Below are 16040 nucleotides of genomic sequence, written 5' to 3' on the forward strand. Positions count from 1 at the left end.
CACTTGAGCACTCCAACTGGAGCAGCCAGGGATTGAACCACCGACCATCCGACTGGTAGATGACCTGCTGTACCTCCTGGGCCACAGCCACCTACTCTTTGCCTTGAGAAACTCTTCGGTTGCTGTTGCAAGTATGCTTTGGGCCATTATCCATTTGCGTGGTGAAGTGTCTGAGCTTAGTATAGCCCTGTACACTTCTACCCTGATGCTTCTATTAGCAGTCACTGCACCAGTAAACACTAGTTTCCATTCCTTTTCTACTGCTCATCTGGAGCCAGGCCGCGGGGGCAGCAGCCTCGGCCTCCAACAAAACACCGTACGATTACTTGTCTACTTGCAACTTTGGCAGAGCTGAACTTGGACTACAAAATCACTGAGAGAAAAAAATGGCCGATTCACGAAATCGGTAAGCCGGACGTCCATGTCCTTGTTTAGCAGTTCCACAGCAAATACTCTGACCGAAGAGGAAAGAAAACGTAACAGGGAACAGAGGAAACTGAACAGACTGAAAATTATGACCCAAAAAGAATATAAAGATATCTACACAGCACCGGGACAGAATGCATTTAAATTTCCTGCACTGCTACACACTCAAAGTATGCGATAAAGCAGTCCTACATATTTGTTTAATATGTGCATTGAAGGACACATCCTGGTCAAAAATGACTCCAAGATTCCTCTCAGTGTTACTGGAGGCCAAAGTATCTGGTTTGACACCATGTTTCTAAGATTTGTCTGACTGAAACTCTTCAAATAAACCGTTCCTCTGCAGATGATCAGTTAGCTGTTTTACAACTACTCTTTCAAGAATCTGAGAGAAAAGGAAGGTTGGAGATTGGCCTATAATTAGCTAAGACAGCTGGGTCAGTGATGGCTGTTTAAGTAGCAGTTTAATTACAGCCACTGTAAAGTACTGTGGCCTGTTAATAGACATAAATGGTATTGTGTAGCTCCTGAAGTTATTACTTTTACTTAAAACTACCTGTGCTGCTATTGTACTTTTGGCTTATGCTGTACTACTGAATATAATGCTGCTTTCAGTAGATTCCCACTTAAAATTAGAAGTGTCAGCAGTGACAGTGACTCACTGCATGGAAAATGCCTTTTGTTTACTGACACTTATAAATGCTAAAAGCATCAGTGAAACATTTGGGGGGGGTTGTATTGTCAGACATATCATTTCAAATGTTCTTGAAATTTCATGATATAATTTTGAGGCTATATTGCCCACCCCTACTCTCAGCACCCCACCCAGTGACTCCAAAAGGGCTGGGTACTCTGAGTTGTCATTAGGCTCATGAACACAAATGTCAGGACCTCTTTCCTGACCCAAAGGCACAAAGAAATAACCAGGGAATACTCCAGGGTACAGGCAGTACACCCACCCCTGCCCACCGCCTCTCACTGAGGGCAATTCCAGATGGGAACAGATTCCAGCCCCTCTGTCTGCTTCCAGAGTCCGTGCTATGTGTTGAGGTGAGCTTGACTATCTGGTCAGAATCTGTCAACGTAGCACACTAGCTGGGATTCCTTCCCCACCGGAGGGGTCACGTTCCATGTCCTAAGAGCTTTCAGTAGTCAGGGATCACACTGCCAGGTTCTCCGCCAATGACTGCTGCCCAACTCACATAGCACTGAACCCCTATGACATCTCACGGTGGGTGGTGGGCCCACAGGAGGGAGGGTCAAAGTCGTTTCTTCAGGCTGTGCCTGTTCGAGCCCCAGCTGAGGCCCAGCCACTGTGCGCTGTCCCACGAGCCCCCTCCAGGCCTGGCTCCAGGTTAGGGACTGTGTAACCACCACTGAGGAGAAACTGTCATTTGTCCAAATTTTTAAAAATGTATTTATTTTTTTAATCTGGGAATGGGGACAGTGTATAAAAGTGTCTGTAATTCCTCAGCAGATAACACAATACTTTCAAAGCCCTTGAATTCACTCTAAAAGTCTCCACTTTAATCACATATCGATTGTTTGATTTGAAATCCGTTGTGGTGGTGTACAGAGGCAAAATGATTCATTTGCCATTGTCCAAATATTCATAGACCTGACTGTGTGTCTGCACACTGACGCATGTGCTGACACATGAGTATCATTGACTAACTCGTGTCCACAATCACCAAATTCTCTGCAAACAGTTCAAAAGTGTGTCATTAGATTTGCAAACGTGCATCCTAAACCACAGAGCCAACTGTAGAGTGACATCAATTTAAAATAGTGTTTTAATGTTGGTCTGTGATATTCTCATCAGTAAGTTCAATTTAATGTATAACAAACCAGGACTCCCATGGACTCTCTTTGCCATTTAGGTGCAGCAGCTCTGCTCACAGCCTCCGTCACTGAGAGAAGAGCAGGACGCTCAGAGACGGCTCCAGGTGCTGTAGTATTACTCTTTGAACTGTGGCTTTTTCCTTCATGGTTCCCTGATGTCGGTTAAGGTTACTTTGAAGCTGAACCGCCACATTAAAGTATCTGTGCACGTGTTTCCCATTCAACAGCTGGAAGAACATCTGGAAAGGAGTAAAGAGGAAATGAGGCAGTTACAGTCTGACCTTCAAGAAAATGTAAAACTAGTAAGTTTTCTTCCCTAATTTTTATCTTAATTATTACACACTTAAGTTTTAAACTGATGTCAGATTAAAACTTAAAACATCACTTACTGCTCAGATTTTACTGTTATGGCAGAAACTGTTCAGGCCGTGTGTTAGTGGAACCTGCAGGTTCTGAATATCCCCGGCTGCTGACTGAAGCCAGAGCTTTTTCTTCTGAGCTTTTCTCTTGATCATAGTCATGTGGGGGTTTGACCTTTCAGATGACTGAGAACCAAGAGGAGCTGGCAGCTTCTCAGGAGAAGATCAGAGTCCTACAAGATGAGATCAGCATGCTTAAGAGTCAAAGGGTAGAAGTGGAGCGCAGCGACAAAGATGCAGGCAGTACCCTCCAGTTACAAGAACTTAAAGACCAGGCAGGACCACATTTCTATAGTTGCATTTATTCAAGGGTGTACACAGCAGGTTTGCTGTGTGTGTTCTTTCATTACATTCAGCTGTCATTCTCATGTCTTGCACTATTTAAAGTCAGTTTGGACTAACCTTGGTTCTTTCTGCACAGGTTCAGACTCTGACTGAAGAGCTTGAGAGAGCAGAGAGCGAGCGTCTTCTCTCTGAGAGCACAGCCAACACTCAGACCTCCACAGAGGAGGTGGAGAAGCTGCTGTGCAGACTGACGTCTCTCAGCGAGGAGAGGGATCAGCTGCAGGAGATGCTGGAGGGTCTGAGGCAGGAGAAGCAGCAGCTCAGGGCAGAGCTGGAGGACAGGATTGAAACCCTGCAGTCTGAGGTCTGTGCTGATAGCTTTAGCTTCTGTGTTTTCTCTGAGTTTGGTCTTTGTGTCTTCTTCCATGTTCTCCTTCTTTCTTCTCTTCTGCTTAACCCCAAACCAGTCACAGCAGATGGCTGCCCCTCCCTCAGTCAGAGGTTTCTTCCTGTTGCCACGTGCTTGCTCACAGAGTTGTCAGATTGTTGGGTTTTCTCTAATATGCTAGTCTTTACCGTACAATATTCTCTGTATGCACTCTGACATCATAAGGAATAATATGAGTGACAAAATGTATTCCTACCTTATTCCATACTGCTGTGTTTTCTTGGTAATTTATGGCCTAAGGAGGCTCGTATTCAGTCTCCTAGTGTCACTATAACAGCTTTCACTGGCAGGTTACACACTGCCACGTTGCAGTATGTCTTGTTTGAACCATGCAGCACAGAGTTAAGTCTCAGTACTTGTTGTCTTTTTGGAGTTTGGCATGTTTCTATAATTAATGTCTTTTGTTTTAAGGGGTCTTCAACGCAAGAGCTTCTGAAATCAGTCCAAGAGGAGCTGCTTGCACAGAAAAACATGGTCTGTGATCTGAAGAAGCAAAGTCAGGAGAAGGAGAGTTCTTTAAACCAGCAGGTTAATCTCTCTCTCTCTTAATCATCAGAGTCTTTATTAGCTCTCATTAGGAAATAAAGACAGTCTTGTCTTTTACAGGTACGGACTCTGGCTGATAAACTGGAGAGGGTTGAAGCAGAAAGAAGCCACCTGCTGTCTGAAAGGGAGCTCCACACTCAGACCTCCACAGAGGAGGTGGAGAAGCTGCTGTGCAGACTGACGTCTCTCAGCGAGGAGAGGGATCAGCTGCAGGAGATGCTGGAGGGTCTGAGGCAGGAGAAGCAGCAGCTCAGGGCAGAGCTGGAGGACAGGATGGAGCCACTGCAGTCTGAGGTCTGACTGCTGTTTGCTAAATTTGCTGCTCCTCAGTTATTTTGAAACTTGGCACAGATACTCTTTGGGTGCAGCTCTACAAAACAGGGAGACAGATTTATTTTTTTAAATGAATGTTTGCAAATTTCCAGAAATACTGTACTCTGTTTAACTTCAGTCACTCCTCCTCCCTTATTTTCTTAATCTTCTGAAACTTGTCATGAATATTCATTGGGTAACGGTCAACATTTATTTATTTATTTGAACTGATTTTTTTTAAAGGTAAGTATCAGCTCAGTGATGGATGAGCTACAGCCAAATTAGTTTCTGTTCCAGTATATCACAAACTGTAGAAGTCAAACATGTGACAGCGGCGCTCTGTAGGCCCACAGCTGTCTTCTTTAGGGTTGCCCTCATTGTACCCACAATAATAAGTTGTAATAAAATGTTTATAAAAGTACTTTGAGTGTTTGAGTAGAAAGGAGCTACAAGAGAATCAGTCCATTTTTCTTTTTCTCACAGCTGATAACTTTAACACAAAAGCTGCAGACCACAGAAGCAGAGAAGGACCTTCTGCTTTCTGAGAAGGAAGCCAGCCAGCAGACCTCCACAGAGGAGATGGAGAAGCTGCTGTGCAGACTGACGTCTCTCAGCGAGGAGAGGGATCAGCTGCAGGAGATGCTGGAGGGTCTGAGGCAGGAGAAGCAGCAGCTCAGAGCAGAGCTGGAGGACAGGATGGACATGGTACATTAATGTGTACCATAAGAGAAGCATAACCTTGAACCTTAATGCAAACTGCTCTGGATCACTTTTATGTCAGTGAAGTTATTCTGTATCCATCTGCAGATGTCAGCCATCCAGGACCAGCTGAGTCAGCAGGAACAGCTGAACGTGCAGCAGCAGTCTGAGAGAGGAGAGCAAGAAGCCAAGCTGCAGCGAGAAGTACGTCCAAATCATTTACTGCTCATTTGGACTTTGCTGCTGTTTTAACTGTCAGATAGTAAAATACTGAGGATTATCTTTTTAAAAAACCGCGCCAGTGCAAACGTTCAGAGGGAAATGATGATGTCTGTGAATGTAGAACATGCCCCTGCATTTAGAAACAAACTGATTTGTCTGTTTTCTGTCCAAGTGGTGATTTTAGAGAATTATCAATGAATGGAACACACACACACACAGGTTCCCATCCCTGTTAGCTCTGCTGTTAGCTTGTTTACGTGACCTTTTGACCTGCTGTTTTTGTCAGATGATGGAGCTTAAAGAGCAGCTGCAAATTCACAGAGAAAGACGAGCTCAGGCTGAAACGGAAGCAGGCGAGGCGCAGCAGGTCAGTCCTTTAATTTTATTTTCCCTAGTTTTTAAGAGTATTATAATAATAATAATAATAGCAGCATCATCGTGAGGTAGAGCAACTGTCCACCAATAGGAAGGTTGGTGGTTCAGTCCCTGGCTCCTCTAGTCTGCATGTTGAAATATTCTTGGACAAGACACTGAACCCTGATGCAACCACTGCAGTGTGTGAAATGAAGTGAAAGTTAGGTGAAAAGTGGAAGGAAGTGTGTGTGTGTGTGTGTGTGTGTGTGTGTGTGTGTGTGTGTGTGTGTGTGTGTGTGTGTGTGTGTGTGTGTGTGTGTGTGTGTGTGTGTGTGTGTGTGTGTGTGTGTGTGTGTGTGTCCACTGAGTTGAGTTTGTCAAAGTCAAATTTATTTATAGCACTTGTAAACTACCAGAGTGGACTAAAGTGCTTCACAGACAACCAAAAATAACCAACAAAGAAAATCTAACTAGATGATGTCAGTATTTGTGCTCTTTGCTGTCCCACAGCTTTGCCCCGTGTGGTCTAAGTCAGGGGTCAGCAACCTGTAATCCGGAAAGAGTCATTTGAACCCAGTTTCCACGTAAAAACAAAACAGTGAGAGCCGCAAATACTCGCGGAAGCCGGTAGCTGTTACCGCGAGTGATGCATATATTGAGAAACAAAAATAAATAAATAGATAAATAAAATGATTTTATTGTATCATTTCAAGATCACAATAATGTTCCAGTTTAAAACTACAACAAAAACCGAACTGACAAAAATAAAATGCACTTCAATTGGATACTTTAGTTTACTTCCACCAGCCGCACAGAGCCGCAGACTAAGCCTGGATGAGCCGCGGGTTGCTGACGCCTGGTCTAAGTCAAGCTTTGCTGCAGAGCCTGAGCCAGTGCAGTGTGAGGAGCCTTGAAGGATGGGAGTTTGGGAACAAATGCGATTGTATGGATATTGCTTGAGTGTGTAGCTGTCTTGTTGCTGGTGAGGAGCAGGCTGTTACACAGTGACTGGATGGTTTAAGGTGACACGTGCAGTGAAGCGCAGGCAGTCTGACCTCAGAAGAGAACAGGGCCTATTCGCTGAGTGGAGCTCATGCTTGGGTATGATTGGCTGTTGTGTGCTGTGCCTGTCCCGCCACTCCAAGTGGACTTGTACAGGGAACAGCTGACTGCATCAAATTAAGTGGACTAGAGGGGGGGGGGACTGTTTTGGGTAGGGTTCAGTTGTCAGCTGTGACAGTCTGAGCGTTTCCCTGGAGATGAAAGGGCAGAGTGTAATCTACACACGGCGTGAGTCGGAGTGTCCTGCACACACACTGAATCCTCGACTCTGGACACGGCTGAGTGTTGACTTTGCTTTTCAGTTGCTCAGTGAGGCAAAAGCAACCACTGCAGCTCTGAGAGAGCAGCTCAGCAGCTCGGAGCAGAGCACCAGTGGAGCCAAGGAGACGCTGTCATCACGGCTGCAAGACTCCACTAGGCAGCTTGAGGTAATGGCTTCGGTGACGATTCTGTGTCTTTGAAACCAAAATCAGTGCGATTATAACTCTGATACCACTCGACTCTTGTCATTATAGGAGTCCTTCAAAAAGTTCCAGCACTTTATAGACACTTGTTGTGATTTTGACTCCGCAAGTCTGGACATAGCCCTGACGGAGCAGCGTTCTCTGAAGCATCCTTCTCTTCCAAAGGCCACCACGGATGCCTATGTTGCTGTCTTTCAGCTCGGAAAGTCAACTCATGAGAATCTGAAGAAAATTAAAGTAACTGGCAATACTTTGACTTCCAGTAAACATGTCCTAGATATGCTCACCTTTGGGTGAAGTCATAACCTGACTGTGCTGTTTCCACAGGAGCTGCTGTGTGAGAAAGCACTTGGCTATAGGAATATGTTTGAGGAGCTGGTGAAAAAAGATTTGGCCATTTTTGAGGAGAGGCGGCTTCAGGATGTGCTGCTGTGCAGAGCGCAGGCACCAAGCTACTCCGTTAAAGACGAGGACTTCCACGCACTGTGGGAGCACAGACTGCCTGAGCTGCTGGACAGGAGGCAGCTGTACCTGCAGGTGAGCTCTTCAGCTCAGCTGAGGAGAAACTGTACTCTGCTACAGTCCAATTCATCGCTTTGAACTGAATTTTAACCCCTGTCCAAGTCACAGTCTGGACAGGATTAATCCTGTTTTCAGCGTTACAGGTTGGGCATTTTGTTTATGAATAATAAGTGTGAAAATAAGCTGGAGGCAGATTTGATTTGACTGCATCCTGCCCATGTAGATGCATTTCTCTGTCACTGATACTGGATTACTCTGCCTGGTTTGTAGAAAATGAGCAGCTTTTTGGAGAAGCTCTGGGCCAACATGACTTCCTATCTCCATGAGCTGAGATCTGAGCTTGAAGAGCGATCCAAGTTCCGTGAGGAGCTGCGTGTCCTGACCACCAACCAGCCAATCAGCTCAAGCAGGCTGGACAGCATCCTGAGTACAGAGTGTGACCACAGAAGTGCAGGGACGCAGAGGCAGGCACGTCTTCTGCAGGTAAGTCAATGTGTTTAACATGAAGTTCTCTAATGACCTGTCCTGGGGACGTTGGGTTTTGTCTGGATATTTCCGAATGCTCTGAAAGTCAATGAAATGACTCAAACTAAACTCGTATCATAGAGCGGTTCGAGGGTTGGTTGGTCTGTTTTTCTTTTAGGAGCCTGTGGAGCCACACCTTGCTGGGATTATAAATCTTTCGTATGATCATTGACTTCACTCATCCTTAACTTGTCATCCTATATTTACTTCATTCCTTCCTTCTTTCCACCTACCTTCCACAGAGTATTACTGAAGAGCAGATGGGTCCATCTGAAGAGCTTAAACAGCTGGAGGCTGAGGCTGAGTCTCAGCTTAGTGAGGTGAAAAGCAAGACTTCTACTTTGCTTCAGACACTGGAGGGAGCTCCTCTTCAAACAGTCGCCTCTCTGCTTAAGGAAACCCAACAACTTGCTTTTCAGCTACAACAAGCAGAGGAGAAAATAAAAGTATGTCTGCCAAACTTTATATAAACACACACAAATAAGATATCAAAAGCAGTAGTCTCAGGAGTTTGAAAAAGGGCGACTGGACTTTTTGTTTCTTGAAGACGTTTCATCTCTGATCCAAAAAGCTTCTTCAAGCTCCAGAAACTACTGCTTTCAATATTTCATTTATTTGTAATTGTACTCTGTTTCCAGAAACATGAAGCTAGAGACACCAACAACCACTGATGGTGTCCCAGGGTGTAGAGCAGGCAACATAGAAGGAAATCAGACTGCTGGCTAGGGACAAATGTAGATTTTGTAAAATACTAATTCGCTTCGGCAGTAATGACACCCGATTACACCAATCTGAGCTCACTAAAGTTAATATTGAATTGGTGTGTAACTTTGCAAAAACAATGTTGGACTCAGGACCAACAACTTTTGGTTGTTCATAGATAATTGGCAAAGTTTCTGGGGAAAACCTGGTCTTGTTAGGAGAGACGGCATCCATCCCACTTTGGATGGAGCAGCTCTCATTTCTAGAAATCTGGCCAAATTTATTAACCCTCCTAAAAACTGACTACCCAGGGTTGAGACCAGGAAGCAGAGTTGCAGTCTTACACGCCTCTCTGCAGCTTCTCTCCTCCTGCCATCCCCCCAAAACCCCATCCCCATAGAGTCGGTGCCTGCTCCCAGACCACCAAAAACCAAAGCTAAAATCAGCAAAAAGCTATTTAAGCATAAAAATTCAAAAACAATAAATAATACAGCTTCATCAACTGCACCAAAAAATAAAACAATTAAATGTGGATTGTTAAACATTAGGTCTCTCTCTTCCAAGTCCCTATTAGTAAATGATTTAATAATTGATCAACGTATTGATTTATTCTGCCTTACAGAAACCTGGTTACAGCAGGATGAATATGTTAGTTTAAATGAATCAACACCCCCGAGTCACAGTAACTGTCAGAATGCTCGAAGCACAGGCCGAGGAGGAGGAGTAGCTGCAATCTTCAATTCCAGCTTATTAATTAATCAAAGACCCAGACAAAGTTTTCATTCTTTTGAAAGCCTGACTCTTAGTCTTGTCCATCCTAATTGGGAAAATCAAAAACCTGTTTTATTTGTTATTATCTATCGTCCACCTGGTCCCTACTCAGAGTTTCTGTCTGATTTCTCAGACTTTTTATCTGATTTAGTGCTCAGTTCAGATAAAATAATTATAGTGGGTGATTTTAACATCCATGTAGATGCTGAGAATGACAGCCTCAACACTGCATTTAATCTATTGTTAGATTCAATTGGCTTCTCTCAAAATGTAAAGGAGCCCACCCACCACTTTAATCATACTCTGGATCTTGTCCTGACATATGGCATAGAAACTGAAGACTTAACAGTATTCCCTCAAAACCTGCTTTTGTCACTTGCTTAATTTGCATTAATGGATTAAACAGCAGTGGGGAATAAATAAGTTTAAGGATCTAATTCCTTCATTATTATGCTCTTCAGTGCCAACACAGTGCAGAGCAGCTACCTAAACTCTGCTCCCAGTGAGGTCGATTATCTTGTCAATAGTTTTACATCCTCACTGCGTACGACTTTGGATACTGTGGCTCCTCTGAAAAGGAAAGCTTCAAACCAGAAGTGCCTGACTCCGTGGTATAATTCACAAACACACAGCTTAAAGCAGATAACCTGTAACCTGGAGAGGGAATGGCGTACACACTCACACCCCCATGGTCATCCAATACCACCAGCCTGATATCGTCCTGCAATTGTGTAAAATTCTGTGAGTGAGGAAAATGTTCTTGGGATGCCCACTTTGTGGCCTGTCTCCAGCATACCCATAAGAACTTAGCCTTCAATTTGGAGATGGTACTAGGGTTCAGTCCTCTTGACTTTGTGGAACACCAGCTTGAACTTGCCCTATCCAGATCAGTTAAACATGGCATACTTGGAGCAGAAACCAATTGACCTCTGCAGCAGGTTCCATGCTCGCAGGTGCTGCTAATTGATGATACTTTTATTGATCCCACAATGAGGAAATTACAGTTAACAGAACACCCATCCAAGAAGACAAACAGAACAAACATGGGGAGATAGGTGAACTGTGGCCATGCTGCCCCCCTTCTGGAGGTGCTGCCACTAAAAGACAGAAACAATAGTGAAAACATATAGGGATGAGTGAGGAAAAAAATCATCTCATACTTTGTATACATATGCACATACACAGTATAAGGTTACAAAAACCTCTGCGACAGAGCAGAAACATATAGCATGGGAGCACTAGGGTGGGGAGGGATGGAGAGGGGGGGGTTGGGCTACTGTGGGGCTGACTCAAACTCCCTCCTCAGCTAACAGTTCTGATAAGATGTAGAGTTCATCAGCAGCTAGGTCAGAGAGATCAGTCCAACACAGGTCAGAAGAAGACAGGATGGCGGGGGGGGGGTAGAGCATCTGTTTACAAAACATCCCGGAGACAATTTGATAAGCGGCAGTCCAAGAACATCAGGGAGCCAAATTCCTGATTCTACGACTTGTTTTGGTGCAGACTGTACTGATTCATTTGTTGACAGCCTTCAGTCTTACTGGCACCTCTGCAGCGAAAAATCCAATTCATCCGAATCTTCTTGGTTCGTTCCTTCGCCGTGCAGAAACAGATACATACATCTGCAAGATCTTACCCCTGCAATCAGCTCCAGATATACAGAGTCTGAGTTTGAGTCTGTACCCTTCCCGCATTCCCGTCATAAGCAGCCTTACCAAGGCCAGACAGCTGCCCAGACTTCCTTAATTGCAATGACAAGCCAGGTATCTCCAGGTCCAATTCGGAGAAACCCCAGTGTCAATAAGCCAAACGTGTGTGTCCTCCATTGACAATACGGCCAGGCACGTCATCTTCCACACCACACAGGAATCCATAACGTAGCCAGCTGGAATGTCAATTGATAAGAGGGAATAGGGTTCTCCTTCCTCCAATCTCCTCATGGTGGAAATTTGATCAACACAATGGCGTTGAGAGACCAGCTGACCAGATCCATAATTATAAATTCCAGTTTGGAAGTTGAGTGAAGAGAGGCTCTAAAGCAGCAAAGCAGGGGAAAAAGGAAGGGCTGGGAGAGAAGAAAAGTGCGACCGTCTCTGCTGAGAGCTGAAGAATAAAAAAAAAAAAAAATCAGGCACCTGGTTTTCAACACCTGGGATATCAGAAGCTCAAAACAAGAGTCACTATCAGAATCAGTTGTTTGGCACTGGTTGCACAAGATTTGGAAAGTTTTTTATGAGCACAACCCACAAATGCATTTTCCTTACAAACATGGCTCCATCTAAGCGGACATAAACTGGCTTTCCAACAAATTTATTGCCAACGACCAAGAAATAATCGACCAAACACACATTTCCTTACTTTTATTTATTATCTTATTTTAGAATAGCTTGAGTGTCTCATCTCAACACGGCATGACTAGGAATGACATATATTAATGGATGTGCTGGATATTTTTCATCTTCAGGCTCTGCATATACAAAATGAGTATCTGGAGGAGGCTCAGTTCAAAGCCAACACCAGCGTATCCAACCATAAAGAGGCCACCCAGCTCCTGCAGACTGAGCTGCAGGACAGCCTTGCACTCGTTGAAGAGAGAGAAAACACTATTCAAGCCCTGAAGAGCAAAATTCGAGAGTCTGAGGTATGTCTACACATTTCATTTACACACCATAAACACACTTAAGAGCATGCTTTGTTCCAGTTAACTTTTGGTTGTCTGACTAGCATCAAGCAGCCAGTATGATGATCTTTGTCCTTCTGATTCAGAAAAAATCATCACCCAGTGTGGTTGAGCTGGAAAACCTTAAGACCAAACTGTTGCAAATGGAGATGAAGCTCAGCTTAGCATCGGATGAACACCAACAGGAGTAAGAAGCATCTGGACTTTCACTCTGTTTCGGTTCTCGTGTGGCTTTCAGAGGGTCACAGGAACTGTGGCTTGTTTCACAGCTGACTGTTCTGACCAGGGTTCTGTCTTTCAGGGTCCAGAGGATGACCCAGCTGTTGAAGGAAAAAGAGGAATTGCTGAGGAAGCTGAAGGAGACTTTGAGGAAATCCCAACAGGAAGGAGAAGAGACATGTAAGTGTCAGCCTTGTGTTTGCGTGTTTGTGCGTTTTTTTGTTTTTTCTCTTTGATGCACGTATATCTGCTTATAAAATCAATCAAGAACAGAGAACTGCTGCTGCTTTTAAAGTGCAGCCATTCAAAGAGGAACATGTTCAGATAAAGAACAGCATTGATGCATTCATGTTGAATCAGTCCTGCAGGGTAAGGACCTTCATGCCAGACTGACCAATCCCAGAGGCTCAGTGATCAGCAGCAGCGTTCTGTTGGAGAAATCCAAGCTGGAGGAGGAAGTCAAACAGCTTCAAGTGAAAACTGCAGAGCTGGAAAGGTAACACAGACCAATACCAGGGTTCTGTTATGGAGTTTCAGCAGTGCCGAGTAAAAGGCTATGTTGTCTGAATTAGCTTGATTTCAGCTCACAGGAAGTGGGATCTGATGTGGAACAGAATCAGTGTGCTGAAATGATAAAAACATGAATGTCTTTAACACTTTTTGTTTTGAAGATCTGATCAAATATCTAGACAAACTATAATCCAGACGATAAGTTTCCTTCATGAAAGTGGTTTGGTTGGAATGCTCACAAAACAAATCCTAACCTCATCACCTTGTGATATAAAAACAGAAGTCTAGTCCTTTCGTCCAGCTCTGACCACTGGCCTCTGTTCTTGTCAGCTTGGTGTCCAGTCAGCAGGCAGAGATCAGCAAGTGGAAGAACAGAGCCATCAAGCTGAAGGTGAGGAGCAAAGCAGAAGAAGACAAGCTTCAGTCACCTGGCACTCCCACTAAGAGGGGCCTTCCCATGATCTCAGACTCCTCCAAACTCCTGAGCTCACCTAAAAAGATTCCGATTACTCCCAAGAAGCTCCTGGACACTCCCAGGAAGGATCTGGAGTCACCCAGGAAGCTGTTGGACTCTCCAAAGGCCTCTCTGCTCAACTCCCCCAAAAGCAGATTCTTTGATATGGGTGGAAGCTCCAGGACACTGTCGAGGAACCGTCCCAAGCAGTTCTTTGACAACTCAAGCCTCGGCAGCATTCCAGGTAAACTCCAGTGTACTCCAGTGTATCTGTCACTCTCTTCCAAAAAGCTCTGAACATCATGAACATGTTGGCTGTTTGTCTTGTCAGAGGTTTCTCGTGTTCCTGAAATGGCAGATCCAGAACAGGGTAACAGCACACATGTGGGGGTTCAGTCACTCAGGGTGTGCTAACAGAAGCATGGGTTAATGGCACTTCACTAGTCTCAGAGACACCATCCCAGTGACGTGTGCTGTGGCCTGCTTTACTATATCCATAGAGTATACTATATCCAAAAGTATTCACTCGTCTGAACCTACATACATGAACCTGACTAACATCCCATTCTTAATCCAGAGGTGTAGCTCATTGGACATTACAGCCACCTGTACATCAGTGGAATAGTGTGACATCACTGGGAGGTCTGCCTTTCACTAGTGGACACAAAGACTGATCAGTTACTTTTAATTTGTATAGCACTGAATCACAACACCATTCAGGGTGACTGTTGTGATTCAGCGCTGTTGTTGATCTGAGGGCCTCTTTCAGGAAGCAGGTTTAGCTCCAGCTCTGAGTCTGTAACCCTAAAAATGAGGAAACTCAGGTTTCCAGTTCCAGGAAGAGCTAACTCCATCTCTGAGTCAGTAACCATGGTTACATACTCTGTGAAGCTGGCAGGTTTTATCTCTGACTCCGCCCCTCCTGCTGCACCTGAACCACCTGTCTGACACTCCCATTCATTTCCTCCTTCATGAAGTGGCTGTCAGAGCGTCAGAGGAGTGAATTCATCTGCAGACGTTTATGTTTCTATGATCACTGAAATCCCAGTTAGACGTTAGTTTGTTATTTTTGTAACATGAAGCTTTTACAGTCGTTCACTCGTCAACAGGCTGTAAGGACGGAGACAGCGATGATGTCACGGATTTATAATGAGGCAGCTGCAGCTGTCAGACTGTCAGTCAGTTCCTCTGAAACATTTACTGTAGTTACTGCAGCATCACTGTTACATCACACTGATCTGGATGAAGCTGCTGACACAGAACACACCAATCAATGATCGATCATTGGTCGTGCTGGAAAAGCTCACTGATAGAAAAATGTCTGGATCCTGGAGATGATGGGAATGTTTGAGTGAAGATGAGGCTGAAATGATCTGAAGACTTTAAAAATCTCCTAAATCTGTGATCATCAGCAAACCGTGTCCGAGTCCACCTGCACAGCAGGAGGATCCAAACGGATCAGGATCAGGGATTCAGACCAGATAAGATCCAGATCCAGTTCAGGCTCCAGTCATTTCCCAGCTCATCCAGTCTGGATCCGTTCATAACGGCTTCATTTTCCCGACACAATCTACATTCTTTAATTAAAATGTCTCATCCTCCCAAACTGAAATATTTAAAACCTATAAAGCTGAGACATTTCTGAGAACATGAAACTGTGACTGACCTCTGACCTTTAACGGTGACTCAGTGAAATGTCTCTGCTGTGGCTGTCAGAGAGCCGTCATCTATCAGTGAAGCTGATCTCAGATCAGATTAGAAACATTAAAACAGAAGCATTTTTATCCCGTAACGGCAGAAATAATGAAATTCTCCATTAAAAAAAATTAATAAAGTGAGGCTGATATTCCATCAATAGATTACATTTTTACTGTGTGGTTATTTAAACAATTAAATGGTCTGAACTGCCATAAACTGGAGCAAAATCAGTTTTTATTTATTTACCCATTGCCATGTTGACTCCAGGTGTGGACGCTCCACTGATGATGGCTTTCTTTCTTTACTCACGCGCTAAATCAGGGTGAACATACTCAGAGCTGATTGAACTAACTCTGATCAGCTGTTCTGGAACAGGAAACAGAGTTGCAGATCTCAGAGTTGATCAACTCAGAGTATTTTTTTTTAAACTCAGTTTGTTGAACCTGTTTCCTAGAATAGGGCCCCGGGTCCTGGAATAGGGCCCCGGGTCCTGGAATAGGGCTCCGTGCTGCAGAAGTAGAGAATTCAGCAGGAAACCTTTAGACCTTTCTGAAACTCACATTAATGTTAGTCAGTGTTTGTGTTCCTTTATTTATTGGCTGTTTGTGTATTTGCAGATGCTGCTGTGGACACAGACAGGAAGGAGTGGTGGCCTATGTCTCCAAAACAAGAGGAAATGTGTAAAACACAGTAGCATGTTCAAATGAGTAATCTTTTCACTCCACTTTGTTTTTAGTGTTTGTGCTTTTATTTTCCTGTCCCATTTGCATCTTTTTTCCTTTTCCTTTATCCTGTACTTTTTCTAAGTACTATAATAAATCTGTTAATAAAGCAATTGAATGGTGTCTCAGTCACATTTCAGTCCACTGACCTTGTTCCC

General features: G+C 44.2%; 1 protein-coding gene across 4 annotated transcripts in view; it reads left to right on the plus strand.

The window, feature by feature from the left end:
* The window catches only part of cenpe (centromere protein E), a 34574-nt gene extending 18534 nt beyond the window's left edge, over nt 1–16040 (plus strand). For 2 of the 4 annotated variants that reach the window (XM_030722282.1, XM_030722280.1), the window contains 20 exons: nt 2307–2372; nt 2496–2570; nt 2810–2962; nt 3109–3336; nt 3832–3948; nt 4027–4260; nt 4762–4983; nt 5086–5181; nt 5486–5566; nt 6918–7043; nt 7131–7316; nt 7407–7616; nt 7872–8084; nt 8369–8572; nt 12064–12240; nt 12366–12466; nt 12581–12678; nt 12859–12994; nt 13339–13706; nt 15778–16040. In XM_030722282.1, the coding sequence (XP_030578142.1) occupies nt 2307–2372; nt 2496–2570; nt 2810–2962; nt 3109–3336; nt 3832–3948; nt 4027–4260; nt 4762–4983; nt 5086–5181; nt 5486–5566; nt 6918–7043; nt 7131–7316; nt 7407–7616; nt 7872–8084; nt 8369–8572; nt 12064–12240; nt 12366–12466; nt 12581–12678; nt 12859–12994; nt 13339–13706; nt 15778–15854 (3168 nt within the window). In that variant the 3' untranslated portion in view covers nt 15855–16040. The remainder of the gene's footprint in view (nt 1–2306; nt 2373–2495; nt 2571–2809; nt 2963–3108; nt 3337–3831; nt 3949–4026; nt 4261–4761; nt 4984–5085; nt 5182–5485; nt 5567–6917; nt 7044–7130; nt 7317–7406; nt 7617–7871; nt 8085–8368; nt 8573–12063; nt 12241–12365; nt 12467–12580; nt 12679–12858; nt 12995–13338; nt 13707–15777) is intronic. The other 2 variants (XM_030722281.1, XM_030722283.1) reach the window with 2 other exon arrangements.

This window comes from Archocentrus centrarchus, chromosome 24 (genome assembly GCF_007364275.1).
Source record: "Archocentrus centrarchus isolate MPI-CPG fArcCen1 chromosome 24, fArcCen1, whole genome shotgun sequence".
NCBI classification, from domain to species: domain Eukaryota; kingdom Metazoa; phylum Chordata; class Actinopteri; order Cichliformes; family Cichlidae; genus Archocentrus; species Archocentrus centrarchus.